This window comes from Colias croceus, chromosome 2 (genome assembly GCF_905220415.1).
Source record: "Colias croceus chromosome 2, ilColCroc2.1".
NCBI classification, from domain to species: Eukaryota; Metazoa; Arthropoda; class Insecta; order Lepidoptera; family Pieridae; genus Colias; species Colias croceus.
In genome coordinates this window covers 8,896,339-8,912,606 of record NC_059538.1, presented here as the reverse complement: position 1 = coordinate 8,912,606, position 16,268 = coordinate 8,896,339, and the positions used below count along the sequence as shown (strand labels likewise).

The window sequence follows — 16,268 nt, the reverse complement described above, 5'->3', positions numbered from 1 at the left end:
ATATTATATCTAGTGAAGTCATATTCACTGATAACAATTTAGTTATATTACCGAAAAAATTGCTCAAATATTTACATGCCAATAACTAGCTTGCACATTATTCTTATACTTTTGCCAATACAATGCAGGGAACTTAAAATTACCAGTCTTGGAGCAATTATCAACAAATGTTATAGAAAGTCTCGAGGTGCAGTGTGCACTTGCTAATTTAAGATGCATGAAATATTTTTCTATCATTTTTACATGTGTATTTTCTAGCGCTAGCCAATTAAACAAAAAATCTACAATATCTAGATGATTACAGATGTTTTTGAATGGAAGTATGTACAAAAATACGAAGAATGCATAAAATGGTTCCTTTTTACAGTTACTTATTTGTATAAGCTTAGAACCGATAATTATTCACAAAAATATATTTGAAGGTAATAATTTAGCAGTCATAATTTTTTATCAGTAATCTTTCTAAATATCACGATTTGCATAATATTTTTTTCCAATTTTGATTTAGGTAAAACAAACTTGTGTCCTTAGAATAATATGTAGTAGTTTTATATGTAGAAATATATGCACATGATAATTGATAACTGCAGTGTACATTCTGATTTCTCAGGAGTTATTAAATTTTCTATTTCATCACAATGATTTCTTGAACAAGTGATAACTGCGTTAAAAACAACCGACTTCAAACTTGCACTTGCAAAATTTACAACTACAGACAAAAATGCTCATAAAATAAAAACTACTGGGCCTATCCGAATAAAATTTTTATGGGACCAATTCGACACCATCCCGCATCGAACAAAAAAAGAATCACGTAAATGGGTTCAGAAACCTCGGAGTAAACGGTGTACATACATAAAAAAAAACATACCGGCCGAATTGATAACCTCCTCCTCTCCTTTCCAAATAGATTGAATTCGTTATTCCGTTGAAGTGAATTTTTGAGCAATAACATCACTTAAATAATGGTAGCAAGAATATCGTATTTTACTTGTATATTTTTATACATTATCATAAGTCCTTAGATTATGTTTATGACTGTCATACATTTTCAACCTATCTCTATGTCAATGTAGAACTTTCTATAACGACTTTTTAGTTAACTTTTTCACATATTTTATACTTAGGATTACATTACACTTTTTCATTTATCTTTTCCACATTATGCAGCATATATTGCATTTGCCAAACTTGCACATTTAATGAGCCCTCTTAACAATCGAGAGTGTTGGCACAACAAATGATTGTGGAGGTTTGACGCCATTACGGCGATTATAGTAGAGCCATTTTAATAGGCAACATTTGACAGTTCAACAAAATTCAACAACGTAACCTAGTAACGACGACATAGAATAACATGATATTTCGTTTTGTTAGAACTGCACATTTGCTTAACTTTTTTCAATTATGATTGCATATTTATAATAATAATGACCGATACAAGTAATTTTAAGATTTCATTCTACTGATAAACCATACTAAACATAATAAACAATTTCTGAATTGAAGAACTGACGTCGCTACAATTTTGTGTCAATAAACCTTTTTTCTTTTTAAATAGCAGAGACGTTACTCTAAAAATCGAAATCTGACATCTAGAATCGAATGCATTGATTACTTGTGAATAAAAATCATCATAAATTAATAAATTCGATTGACAAATGTTTCAAATCCGTATCGATTAATTCACTTTAATCGATGTTTTTAAGCAGGTTACCTCTCTTCGAAGATAAAATTGATAGACGTCAAATGTTGCCTATTAAATTGGCTCGACTATACGAATAAACATCTACAATGACGTCCAATCATAGATATTTAGGCCCTCTACACTATAGATATACTCCCCTACTCGCCCAACACTGCCCATCCGTGTCGGCATATATGTGTCGGCATGTATAGCACTTATTCCGACCACTTTTTCACTATAAGTAATGTTTTGTGGTTTGTTGACAATAAACGATTTTTATTTTTTTTAATCGTCCACCACATAGTACAGCACATTGTCACTGTTCACAACCTGCAACTGCACATACTGTGTGTCGCAGGCTTGTGTGGCCCAGTCCTATGTATGCACGTATTGGATCGCGTGCGGACGCCGTGGTGTGTTCACTGTATTACCGCTGCCCACTATCAAGTAACCTCCGGACGTGGTTACCTTCTTTGTGCCTGCTTCTTCGTTGTTCTTCAACTGAAATTGAATTTATGTCTAAAGTATACAGTTTGTTTAATTTGCAAAAGTATTTTCAATCGACTTCCACATAATACGTTGACACAGAAATGTAAAAAAAATAAGCACCGTCTATTCCGTATCTACGGCACTGGCGAAAGGCGCGTGTTATTTATCATCTCGCCTCAATATTAATTTATATTTTTTACCGTTAATTTTATTTCATACTAGGCTTCCGCCGCGGCTTCGCCCGCGCAGTCAAAGAAAAACCCGCATAGTTCCCGATCCCGAGGGATTTCCGGAATTGCGTTATTTTCCCAGGTTAAAAAATAGCCTATGTCCTTTCTCAGGTATCAAAATATCTCCATACCAAATTTCATTAAAATTGGTTCAGTAGTTAAGGCGTGATTGAGTAACAGACAGACAGAGTTACTTTCGCATTTATAATATTAGTATGGATTGATGTGTGCATTTAATGCTATTAAAATTCCCTTTATATAATTTATACTCACTTGCTTATTAATAATAAGCGGCGGATTCGGGGCCTTGTAAGTGCCCACGCACTTCATAGTTTGATTGCCGCTACTATCTTCCATCACGCTCACTATAAAACATAAAAAAAATTGAAATGAATGTGTTCTTTGTTAATACATAAAAAATAATTCAATTGAAAAAAACAACGCACTACAATTTCACATAGTTAATGGGTGATGATTTATGATAACAATGAAGACACACAACATGCAATGAATAAAAATAAACAGACAATGGATTTCATAAAAAATGTATTTCAATATTAAAAAAAGCTTTGAAACAACAACTTTGGCCAGTTTTATTCAAACTAACGTGAATTAAATTGTAATAAAAAAAACTTCCAACAGTTTCAGTACCAAAATCACAGACCAAAATACACATTTTTTTTAATTTACGTGATTGTCTATGTTTTCTAATGTGTCAAAAAATTAAAAAGAAATCAGTGCGCTTCAACTAACTTCGTGTACCTATGAGAGAGGTCTTCTGGTGCATCTGGTCGGCGAACACGCGAGTTGCGACTTTCCCGCCAACAGTTAGCGATGGTATCGGCGCGTTCTTCTGCAATGCCAGTGGTGGGAAAATGGGCGTATTAATCGTTTTATGGAACTTTCTTTTGGTTGGTTATCTTTTTGTTACTTAGGTTGCTAATATGTATGTAAAAATGTATTGGTATGCAATAAATGATTTAAATTTGAGTATATATAAAGTGAGGTAGAAGCGGCATGCGCGTAAAACACGTTCCGTTTGAAGTCAGCTTATTTAGCTTGGTTGCGTTTAGTCGGTTACTTTGCCTACTCTTTTCGGCTAATGATTACCTCACGCGGAACAACTTTAACTGTTAGTTTGTTCGCATACAACGCTTCTACGTGAGTTTATATTATATGTATTCTATGGATCTATGGATATTTATTAATCTGTTGCGAACATTGCTTGGTGATTGATTAGATGAGTCAATAAAACAATTTTATATTATACTTACTGGTAGATCAGGAGCAGGTTGGAGTCTCTTGTGGATGTCCTTTGAGTTGCTGTCACTTCCACTTTTATCCTATGAATAAAGTAATGGATTAAATTATAGAAATAATATTTATTGTTTCTCAGAGCTACCCAATATGCACAGAAAATTTCATGAGAATCGGTCCAGCCGTTTTCTAGGAGTACGGTAACTAACATTGTGACACGGGAATTTTATATATAAGAAGATACTTTGTTCTATACCACGTAGTGATACATGATTTTAGTTCAGGATACATCGCCCATTTTTGCAAGTGACTACTATCAAGCTAATTTTCCGTTTGTAGCTTTATTTTGATGAGACGCCCAATAATTTCGTGTACGAAAGTCTCGATTGTGGTAGCTAACAGAGATAACAAGGATACAAATTTTTGATTTGATGGTTCTCAAATATTTATTACTAACTGAATGATTTTTTTTTTTTGTTTAATCTCAAGATATTACCTAAATTATTCGAAAAAATATTTGTCCTACAAAATCTATGGTTTGTTCAAAGAGTCCCCCTTTCCAAAGTGTATCGATAACGAGGTCATCATAAATGATTACTAACAAGCTGATTTGAATTTATATTTTTTGGTTTTTATGGCATTCAAATGCTTTATAAATATAAATTTATAAAGAATAGAAAAAATTCGATCACGCGGTGTGTCCCTTAAGACACATAAAACTGAAGGGATGGAATGAATTCGATTGCTCAGGCGGGTCACGAGTGGCTGAGTTGGTTAGGCATCCGCCCCGGAATGGCGCGAAGGATGCGGGTTCAAGTCCCGCCTCGTGATCGAATTTTTTCTATTCTTTATAAATTTATAACAAGCTGATTTTTTTGTTTTCACTTAGTTAATGTTTATATAATTCAACAGACATATTGTCCTACAAATTGCGTAATAAATATTTGAGAACCATCAAATCAAAAAAATTATCCTTGTATCTCCTGTTAGCTACCACAATCGAGAGTTTCGTACACGAAATTATTCGGTGTCTCATCAAAATAAAGCTACAAACGGAAAATCAGCTTGATAGTAGTCACTTGCAAAAATGGGCGATGTATCCTGAACTATTTATTATTTAGGTCATTATTATACTTTATATTTATTTATTATACATTTTATTTTAGTTCAAATCAAAATTTTAAGTCTGTAATGCACCACCACCTTAAATGTAATCCTTCTAAATTTTCGGGTTGTCTGGCAGAAATCGCTTACAGCGATAAGACCGCCCTCTGTACATGTTGTTACTTGTATGGCTCTTAGTTTATAATCCTGTATTAAGTATGCAATAAAGAATTTTTCATTCATTCATTCATTCATTCATTCATTCATTCATTACCTGGCTCCTCTGCTGCGTGCAGAGCGCGGCGTGGTGCGGCCAGTGCGCGCGCTGACACCCGTAGTCGCAGTACGACGTGTTCCAACAGCAGTAGTACTGCGACTCTTGCATGCAGTTCGCGCACCTATGTAGATAAATATTTTTTAGAACGCATGTGAGTTACTTGGAATAAAATTGATTGAATCATATTATACTCTTTCAATATCAAATTATAGCAAGTTGAGTGTGGATGTTTTTTTTAAACATAATCTCGCAACACATATATTTGATAAAATGTTAGCATGCTCTACTCAATTTATACAAACAATGTAACAGAAACATTGCAATATCAAAGACAAATTTTAAATACTGCACAATGATGAATTTGCTTTCGTGACATTTAAAGGATTTACATTATAAAAACATACATAATAGTAAAGAAAAAGATAATAACTCACCATTGTTTCGTCTTTGCCGCTTTAACAGCCGCCTCGAGTTCAACCTGAGCGCTTCTCCGCGCCTCGCTCACGACGCGGGCTTTCTCCTTGTCGAACGACGCCCGCATTTCTACTAGCGATAGCTCTGAAATTATTTATAGAAATATCGTTTACGATGTAATTATAATTTGTGCATATACAATGGTACTACTATTATATAAAAATTACGATTATTATTTTACTAAACAACAAAATTAAAAACGACTGTATCAAATAGACCAAGAAGCATACATATTATATTAAGATTAAGAGTATGGTTTGGCAAGTATAGATAATCGACATTAAAATCTCAATAAGTTTTGTTCTCAAACTTCCTTCTGTAATGATAGCAACAATAAGAAATTTCAACTAAATACCAAACACGTTATTAGAAGTAAATACCATAGTTATGTTTCAATTCCTCGATCTCTTGTTTATGTTTCCACTGCAGTTGCTCTAACTGCAGCTTGAGTGACGTCACAACGGCCGCCGGCTCGTTGATCTTGTCCAAGGAATCTTCTAGAAGCGTCCGGAAGAAATCCGTCAGCTGAAACGTTTATAATTTTTTTTTAATATATTAAGATAACAAGCAAGTCATGAAAAATTTATTGTGTACCATTCAATAACTCAGGCCCCGGAACCACAGACACAATAGAAAATCTATTGTGTCTTGGACCGATCGGGCCGCTTGGGGCTCAATGGGTTAATAAAATTGAAAACATACACATTAATTTAAGTTTGAAATATGAAAAACGTGATAATAATTGTTAGACATTCAACTGAAAAGGTTTTTGCCTGATACTGGAACGTTTTACAAAGTTTTCAATAAAAAGTTAATAAGAAATATGACCAAACATTTTGTAATTTATACAAGGTGGGCAACCTTAACGGCATTCTGGTTGAGTTTGGCGGTTAGCGGCCCAGCTGTGGACGGAGGTGGTACACTCCCTATTGGTGTTGCTGAATCGAACGGGTTCAGTAGCGGCCTCTGTTGTAGTCGTGGTAACTATAAATAAATAAAATTAATGTTGATATGCAGTGGATCGTTTTCTCGTACGTATCTAAGGATGTCTCCACTTTTGCGTTGATACGTCGATTTTTTCGTAATAAAATGCAGAATGTGGATTATTGTCTCAACGCGATAAAATTGATTGCGACAAATGCTACAAAAGATGCTAATGATTGTTGGTTTTCTAACGTCATGCATTCATCAAGTATTAATAATATGATTAACGTCTGAAATCGTCCTGTACTGTAGTTACTAGTTAGCAGTCGAATCAAAAATATTTCCGTTCATATTTTCTATTAAAATAACACATAATAATTTTAAATTCAGAGCATCTAACTTACTTCAGTAACAGCATCATCCGTCCTATTGTTAGCGGAGTTAATTTGTGGTAATATTGAAGCCACACTCGCCGGAGTGGGCACGGCCACCAGAGTGCCCGCACTATTCCTGTCTCCTAAACCGTTTACGATTGGAGAATTTGATGCATTCTGAAAATAAAAGAACAGGAATATTATAAAAAGTATGTAGTAAGAAAGCTATTTATTTCCTCAAATAAAAAGTTACGTACGTTTTTAGGAATATAATATTAAAAAGATATTTTTATGACAAAAAAATAGTTTATCGATATTATGGCTTGACATAAAATCATAACTAAGTGTTTAAATACATACTTTACTTTTTACTTGCGTACCACGCGAACAAAGATGTATGAATACATGAAAAGACGTTTAATAAAGGAATATAAATAAATTATACAACAAAATTAATATTTTTATACGCAAATAGTTTTATAGAGTTTTAAAGTGAAAAACATTAATAATATACTCACATCGACACCACCAACAGACATCATCGGCTGCAAGCTAAACGTCCATTGCCCATTCAGAGAAGTAATCAAAGGCACTGTATGCACATTCGTTTGACCAATCCCCGGTATCGTGCCGAGCGACTGTATTGTGGGCAATTGTGCCATTTTCGGCGTGTTCGAACTGGCTATAACTGTGGTCGTCGATGTACTGCTTGTGAGGCTAACCATAGAGCCGATCGTGGAAGAGATGACGGGTGAAGTTACTGTATTTATCGAACTGTTGGCTGGAATTAAAGTTTTAGAATACAATAACAGATTACGAAAACAATATCGCCAAGATTCTAAGTAGATTGCTAAAAATGTTACATAATTATCAAACATAGAAAGTTAGAACACAACACTTACCAACACTAGAGACTGGAGCTTGAGATCGAGCCTGTGCACTTGGCCCATTAACCGCAACAGGCCTCGTGGGCCGCACTGGAGCCTGCGCCGTCGCCGGCTGGATTGGAATATACACCATAGAGTTCTTTGAATTTAACTCCGATCGCCCTTCATCTGGCTTTTTCGGTTGCGGGAACGTTTTCTTAGCCTTTACGCGAACCTCGGGCGGTTTTGGTGCCGTTTTCCTTGCCAACGGCGACACAATCACTTTATTTATTCTCACTTCACGTAACCTATTCACGGGAGGATTGACCGGCCGCAAGTTGCACGCTTCCATGAGATCCATTTTTTCATTTTGTCTATCCGCGTCGTCAATGTCCAGTGGTTCCGTTTTAATTTCGATTTCCATGCTATTGGTGGGTTTCGGTGGTGATGCTTCAGGTGACTTCATACGAGCAAACGCTCTGACGCCAACGCGACCGACCGGCACGTCTGAACCCTCCCGTAGCTTCTGTAGTTTGGTGGCTGCTTCTTTCATATTGCGAACATTATCCGTACTCGTCGGTATGAAAATGCTAGCCGTAGAGTTCGGTTCGATCGTCACTTCAATAGTTTTAGCATTCGAGTTATTTGCGAATGCATCTTGCTGATTAGTTGATAGACTTCTAACACTAGTGATTGTTGGCATGCCTGTCCCGTTCGTATTCTTTGGCGAATCTCGAGCAATTACAGCTAGAGAAGTATCATCGTCGAACTGCAAGCGATCTTTTGTAGATTTTGGCGTATCTTGTTTAGAAGTATTTTTATCTTTTGGCATATCTTGTTTCGAAGTATTTTTATCTTTTGGTGTTTCTGAATTCTTATCCTTTTTATCCTTTTGTTTGCTGTTGTTAGCATCTTTATTTGATACCTTACTGGTATTCAATTCCGTTTTACTATTATTGAGCGATTTATTTCTAGATATTCTTATTTTATGTTTTATCCTTTCTTCTCGCTTCTCTTTGTCACTAGAACTGGACTTTTCAACACGGGATGCTCTTGGCTTAGGCGAATGCTTTTCTGACTTATCCTTTAGACTGTTTCTTTTAGGGGTAGAATTAGCAATAGGTGTACTAGTGATGGGGGATTTTTCCTTTATTGGCTTTTCTGTGGTACTACTTGGTAGCACTTCACAATCTTGCACTGTTTCTGTACTTGTTTTCTCTGTCTTGTCTTTAACAGGGTCCTCAGCATTTTTCTCTTGACCATTTTCTTCAGTCTTTTCTTTATCTGTAGGTCTTTCAGTGACTACATCTTTAGTTTGAGCATTAGCTTCACCATTCACCTTAGCTCGTTTTGGAGTACTCGTACCACTATCTATTTGTCTGTCTGTTGAACTGCTATCAATTATTGTAATGACTGCCTCTTCTAGATCGGATCTGCGACGTTTTCTTGTTGTATTTTTTACTTCATTTTCATCTATTTCCATAGATTTATCTGATTCTCTGTAAAAACCAATAAAATTATTTTAGCAGTTTCATTTATACCTAACTAACAGATTTGTTGCTTATTGTTATGTTTAAATTTTCAATAATCTACACTAATATTATAAAGAGGAAAACTTTGTTTGTTTGTTTGCTTGTAATGAATAGGCTCATAAACTACTGGACCGATTTTAAAAATTCTTTCACCATTCGAAAGCTACATTATCCACGAGTAGTATAGGATAGGTTTTATCCCGGAAATATCACGGCAACGGGAACTATGCGAGTTTTCTTTGAAACCGCGGGCGGAGCCGCCGGCGAAAAGCTAGTAATACATAAAACTTACATCTGTAGCTTGAAATCTTCATCTTTCGCAATTTCCGCACCATCAGCCATTTTTCGTGTTTGTGCTTCTTCACTTTCACTTGTTTCACTGAAACGAAAAATATTGTAAACTGCATATTTTAAAGATTTTACTGGCTGATGAAAGAAAATAGTACATTATTTTAATCAAAACATTTATACTTTGTGACGAATATTCAATAATTAACAAAGTTGGTAAATTATTACAAAATAATTAAAGATATGATCTTAATTAATTTCTTAAATAAAATAGCAAGAATTTAATGCCTCACCCGTCAATAACAGAACTCTTTGAACTTTTGGAGTTCGACCGGCGTTTTTCCTTTATTTTAGGCGATGCTGTTGAACTTTTATCTTTAAGTGGAACCTTCAATTCACCTTCATATGTTGGTATCTATAACAAAAATTAATATTATACTTATTATATTAATTTTGTTTGAATAAATGTAGAGTAATGTATGTATTTACCATCATTTTCAATTGCTCAGGAAGTTTGCTTGGCTCAAATGGAGTCTTGAACGGTGGGTATATGAATTTGCCATATTTTCTTGATATACTACGTATGTGTTGTTCTGCTTCCTATAATATAAACAATATATTTTTACAACATAATTCAAAATTACCGAATCATTATCAATTATACCGAAAAATTAAATATTTGCAGATTTAAGAAATTTTTATTTCGGAATAAAAAAATTATATTAATCATACCTGCATACTATCCAATATATCTTGTCTCTTCGTTCGGAAGTTATTAGGATCCTTCTCAGAGTACAAGTAACAATCTTTAGCGGGTACCCAGGCGCGATCGTGTGCGCCGAAAAATCTTACATCGACTAAACCAGCGTTATTTACGGACATGCCTTTCGCCGGCCAGTAGGGAAAACCTAAAATAGGAAACAAGTTTTTGAGTCCAGAACAAGAATGGCTTTTTCTACATAATATATTCAGCATTATGATTACAGCAGGATTTTATTTTGTCAACAATAGTTACACTATGAATCTGTTTTAAAATTAAGTATTATTAAACATATAAGAATTAAATCTTTGTCCAGAATTCAGACAACGTGAATTTTACATTAAAATTGTAATAATGTGCTAAATACAAATTTTTATATATAATGATTTTGATTAACACATTAAAGGGATCACGTCATGAGTATTTTACACAAATATGCCCATCATAATATAGACAACATTGTCCCCAAATAACCTCCATACAAATTCGCCTCATCCGTACCATACCCCCTTCGTTCCCCAAAAACCTCACCTTTGAGCTTAGCCCACAGCAGCACATGCGGCGTGGAGCACACATCGGTAAACCACGTGGGTTTCCTCGCATGCGCGGCCGCGTAACACTCCGGGCACGCCTCAATCTCGCCCATTTCCGCGCGACACAAGCGCACGAGCGCACGCGCCGCGCCCGTAAACTTCGACTGCACTGAAACGTTCAAACCTACATTCTCATGTGAGATGGTAAACCAACAAAAGCTTAAAATAATAAATATAAATTAAACTAAAGAAAGCAAGTTAAAATTCAATAAAAATAATACCAATAACAAAAAAATCACTTTAAATAAATTTTCCTGTATTGTGTGTGTGTAATGCACACTCCTATCGTAGAAAAAACATTTGAAACTTACATGTGTTGAAGATAATACTGTTGTGCAGAATCCATTGCGCGTCAGCCATGAAAGCTTCCGTGCTTCCGTATAGACCATTGGTAATGTTTTGTTTCATAAGCGATAGGTCCATTGGATGGACGACATATTTATCGTAGTCTGGGAATTCAGTCCGATCCACGGGCTGCATGAAGGGTTCCACCTATAATCAGAAGGAAAAATAATTATTAATATAACAAAAAACGAGATGGCGAAAAAGTTTATTTGTCGACTAAGATATGTATTTCCTTATTACTACATCTTAAAAATGATGAATACTCTTTATGTCTTCGAGCTACAACAGTATAAATTTCCCCCTATAATGCATTCATTATTTGCATCCGCCCATTGCAAATACCCAACTCAATACAAATCTTTCTATTGAAAACTAGTGATGCCCGCGCCTCCGTTCGCATGTCCGTAGATTTAAATTCGAATTAAATTTTTCAAAATAAATTATAACCTATGTTGATGATTAACATAAAAAAAACAGTTCATCAAAATAAGTCCAGTAATTATTACGTGAAAATAGACAGTCTTCTAAAAGCTAGGGGAGAAAGAAGAAGTAAAAAAATAGTATGCATTATAGCCAATTAGGTCAAAATATTTGCATAAGTATATAAAAACAACTAGGTAGGTTATGATCACAAATCAAGAAACTGAAGATTGGTGTATTAGAAGTTCTTATTGATAAGAAATATTTAACTGATATATAATTACTATTTCACATATTTTAACCGATTGTTTTAATGTAATGGAATATGATTATCGAATTACATTACAAACAGCACGTACGTTATTGTTTACTTTCTATCTTTATCGATTTGTTTACTGAATTTCTACATTCATGGATAGTGTTAAATCGTGTAAATATGTAGATACTGTGTAACATGATGAAAAAAATAAATAAAACAACAATGCGCAATCGCTATATTTTGTCTATACAATTTCGATGTTAGAAAAATTGCACGTACGCTCTAAGAAAATATAGCCCACGAATTTAAAAAAACGATGCAAATGTACAGGTACTAAGGCATTCCGCGTGAGCGTTTTATTATTAGCACGAGCGAGAGGGGTATAGTGACGCGTCCGTATTGATTATTTAACGAGCGAGAGAGACGGAGCGCGTGGCGTCGCCCCACGGCGCAGATAGTATAACAAGGTCACTTTAACAATCCGGCAACGCAGCATACGACACACATAGGTACGCGTCAATGAATTAATGTGGAGCTGGCGAAAGTATCAAAATATTGTATCTTTGTTTTCGCGCTGGCGTGTAACAAATTCTTATCGATACTGGTTTCGATTGTAGTTATTTCAATAATATGATTATTCTAAGTTTTATTAAAAATTATTGATAAATCGCATTGCAATTTAGCAACAATTTCATTAAAAAAATATCGCAAATGTAGGCTAGGTAACAATTTTAATATCGTAATCGTATTATTTTTATGCAAAATATATTTTTCATTTCAAAATATGACACGAGAACGCATAAAATAGTTCTATAACGTTCGTAACCATACATAGAAGAATATATTTTTGTTAAATAAATGTTTTTAAACTTATATGTAACAACTTTCTAAAAATTAACAACAATTTTATTACTTACTGTGTAAACATGTTTAACGCAGGCGAAGACGCGGGAGGAAAGCATTTCGTTTTCATTTTGTTATAGGATAAATGAATTTGGGATCTTTTAAATTTGTTAAAAATATTGACGGATCTAGAGTCAACTATTTTAAAGGTTATGTGACTAAGGTTTAATTTTTATACTTTAGATGCTAAATTTTATTTAACACCATTATTATTAGACATAGATGGATGGAATACTCTAAGATTGAAGGCAAAAATTTTAGGTAAAATTATACAATTTATGCAAAGCATGTTAAAATATTGTAATAAAAAATTTACCCCATTGAGATCCATCATTCTCACTAATGCGTGGTGCAGTAACTCACAAAGAAGCCCCAGAGAGATTTTCTTCATGGATAAAGATCTGAAAACAATACATTGGATTGTTATTAATTTTCTGCTATGAACAGCATGATGCTACATTTAAAAACATTATTAATAAAATAATATAACTTTGAAGGTATTATTCTTACACTAATTGGTTCTATAATTAATTATGTGTTAAGTATATCAAACTGCAATATAACATATCAAACACAAATTCTCTTTTCGATATAATGATACCAAGTTATAAATTAACTCAATTTATGTATCACTACATAGTTAAAAGCAAATTGCTTCCTGAGGCTGTCTGTCTGTATGTATGAATGCTTAAATCTTAAACAACACAATGGATTTTGATGCAGTTTATTAATAGATAGTGATTCAAGAGGAAGGGTTTAGTATGTAATTTATAAAAGACTAGCTTCCGCCCACGTCTTTGTACGTGCATCCCCGTTTTTCCCCGTTCCCGCAAGAATTTCGGGAAATCCTTTCTTAGCGGATGCCTACGTCCTAACATCTACCTGCATGCCAAATTTCAGCCCAATACGTCCAGTGGTTTGGGCTGTGCGTTGATAGATCACTATATCAGTCACCTTTGAGTTTTATATATATATAGATTTTATATATATAGATAAAGCGGGCGAATCCGCGGGCGGAAAGCTAGTAATATTATAGTAAACAAGAAACTCACCTAGTATCTGAACTTTCAGCATGCAATATACTCAAGCATTCAGGGCAGACCCAACTCCGTTTGGTATCTATCTTACTTCTCTCAGTACTAGATAGACATTTGTAATGATAACTCCGCGGACAAACCGTGCATTGCATGGGTGGATGACCTTTCTCAGTGTTCACTTGTTCCACTGCCCAATTGCAGCGCCAACAATATGGGTCTGCTCTTAGCTTTTTCTCTCCTGTCTAGAGAAGTATAAGAAAAAATTTGATACATACTTTTTAGTGCAATTTGGCATGTATTTTTTGTTAATGAATAATAGTATATGGTAAAGCTTTTATACTTGTAAGAAAATCACGACATTAAAATTTTTTGTTACATAATTAGGTTTCAACAGTTCTAGCCTATCACTGAGATTAGGCTATTAAAATTATTTTATCTTCAAACTAGATAATAATTAAGTAGACCACATTTATTAATACTTTAAATTACAATTTTTTTTCTTCTTACTGTGTAATAATTGATATCTCAAAGATGTTATAGTTTTTTTTTTAATAAATTGGTATTATTTTGTATACTTATTTTAGTGAAGGTAAGTATATCATAGATAAAAAAATACTGTTTTATAAATAATTGAAATTTGTAAAAATTCTTAAGTAGAAAATAAAAGGCTTACAAGTGGTGAATATGGTGCTTCTCCTAACTTTTTCTTCTTAGGTGATATCTCACTCTCTTTCTTTGCTTCCGAATCCTGGTCATCATCAGACTCACGAGGACCCTTTCCAGTGACAGAGTTCAGGAACTGTTTGACTTTATGCACAAACTCAGGGTTCTGCGATCTCATAGAACGCTTTGCTGCCTTTTCAGACTTCTCACTACAGTTGCTCTTAGAAGATAAATTACTATTACGACGAATACCACCTATCTTCTCTGCGTCGAGAGAAGTATTCAAACTTGGACTTGAACTGTCTAAACATGTTCTGGACTTTCTTGTTTTGCTTGTCAATTGTGTACATTCACTAATTATCTTAGATTCTTTGGCAGACTTAATGAGAGACTTAAGCTCTCGGCTTATACTTTTATTGTGCTCCTTTTCACTTACATCAGAGCCAGTATCAAGTTGAGAATCATTTGACTTATCACAATGACTATCTATTGATGTTTTGCAAGATTCATCCAACTTCTGGCTGTCCCCATTTTCCAACTGCTCTACTAGTTCAGATTGAGCTTTTTCCATTACAGGTATATCATTAGACTGCATTGTTTCAGATGCAGAATTAACAGTGGATAGCTTTTGTGTAGTTTCGGGTAACACTTTATCCAAAGCATCTTTCTGTGTGGTTTCTGGCACATCTTTAAGTAAAGTTGATTTCCTTTTAGGTGAGGAAACTAATGTTTGTGGACTTTGTCTCAAAGTTGATTCCTGCACTCCCGATGATATTGCATTTTCTGAACAATCTAATGATTTACTTTCATCAACATAATTCTCACTTTCTTGACTTGAAGATAAGGCCTTGTGAGAAGAATCAACAGTATGATCTGAACTTTCTAAATTATTATCTTTAGCTACTAAAGTAGTTTGAGATTGCTTAATGTCTCCTATGTTGGAAGGTGTGATAACAACTCTTGGAGAATGAACAAATTTTATTGGTGATATGGTACCTTTTTCTGGAGAAGATTTCTTTTTAGGTGATTCCTTGGACTTTAATGGTGAAGCATCTTTCTTAGGCAGTTCTTTTGAAAAATTATGGACTTGGTCTTCCATATCCGCTGCAGTAATCGGCGGGCTCTCTGCCTCCTCATTACTAGAGTCTACCTCCATTTTCTCTACAACTATTACCATCTCAACATTACTCTTTGTTCCTGCAGCTTCCCCAGTCTCTGGGACATCTGCTGTCGTCGACGACACATCAGTCTCCCTATTAACATCTGAGTTATCCTCCATCTCCTGAATAAATAATTTACAATAAATAAGATGCTAAAATATACTCTTTAAAAGATACTTTATTGGAGGAAAAATATAAAGATTCTGAATGGAATGCTACTAAATATTGCGATTATAAATATCTTAATATTAAGACCGGTCATTGCCCAAGCTTAACCATTCAGCCAGCCAGCCTACCTACTTTCAACACAATCACAAATACATACAGAACCTCACCGCACGTTTTATTTATTCCGTCACTTTGTCGCGTTGGTCGTTGATTCGTTAAACACACAACTATTTAATATGTTGTATAGATGTTTGGTTTGTCCATTTATAGTGTATTGTGTAAGAAGAGGCAAAATTTAATAAAACAATTGAAAAAATTTACTCATCGCCGTCTCAAACTGACAACTGTCGTTTGTCGACTCTTTCTGCTAATTGCTATCTCTGTCGTTCTTACGTACGTTGTAGACGTTGTAGATTTTGCTCCGAAGTTGTACATAGATGGAGCCAAGAGCAAAATTG

The 16,268-nt window shown here is 34.5% G+C and overlaps 1 protein-coding gene across 1 annotated transcript; it reads right to left on the bottom strand.

Moving 5' to 3' along the window:
• Positions 1-1,789: 1,789 nt before the first annotated feature.
• LOC123698588 (protein kinase C-binding protein 1-like) lies at positions 1,790-16,144 on the bottom strand. Its single transcript, XM_045645276.1, has 21 exons — positions 15,978-16,144; positions 14,493-15,764; positions 13,835-14,061; positions 13,099-13,183; positions 11,167-11,347; positions 10,794-10,979; positions 10,235-10,410; positions 9,992-10,102; positions 9,796-9,917; positions 9,507-9,593; positions 7,719-9,181; positions 7,335-7,597; positions 6,847-6,993; positions 6,380-6,502; positions 5,899-6,043; positions 5,479-5,602; positions 5,042-5,165; positions 3,681-3,749; positions 3,169-3,268; positions 2,680-2,771; positions 1,790-2,188 (listed from the first exon to the last, which is right to left on the bottom strand). Exons 2-21 carry the CDS (start codon positions 15,759-15,761, stop codon positions 2,063-2,065), a joined length of 5,220 nt encoding a protein of 1,739 aa, XP_045501232.1. The 5' UTR covers positions 15,762-15,764; positions 15,978-16,144; the 3' UTR covers positions 1,790-2,062.
• Positions 16,145-16,268: the final 124 nt, after the last annotated feature.

Bases quoted from the DNA above. Each gene is read 5' to 3' on its own strand.
- LOC123698588 (XM_045645276.1), bottom strand. From the start codon at position 15,761: ATGGAGGATAACTCAGATGTTAATAGGGAGACTGATGTGTCGTCGACG. The intron at 5,603-5,898 runs GTATTTACTTCT...AAATAATTTCAG, and splicing joins GGAATTGAAACATAACTATG to AGCTATCGCTAGTAGAAATG. The intron at 3,750-5,041 runs GTAATGAATGAA...CTTTATTCATAG, and splicing joins GCACGCAGCAGAGGAGCCAG to GATAAAAGTGGAAGTGACAG.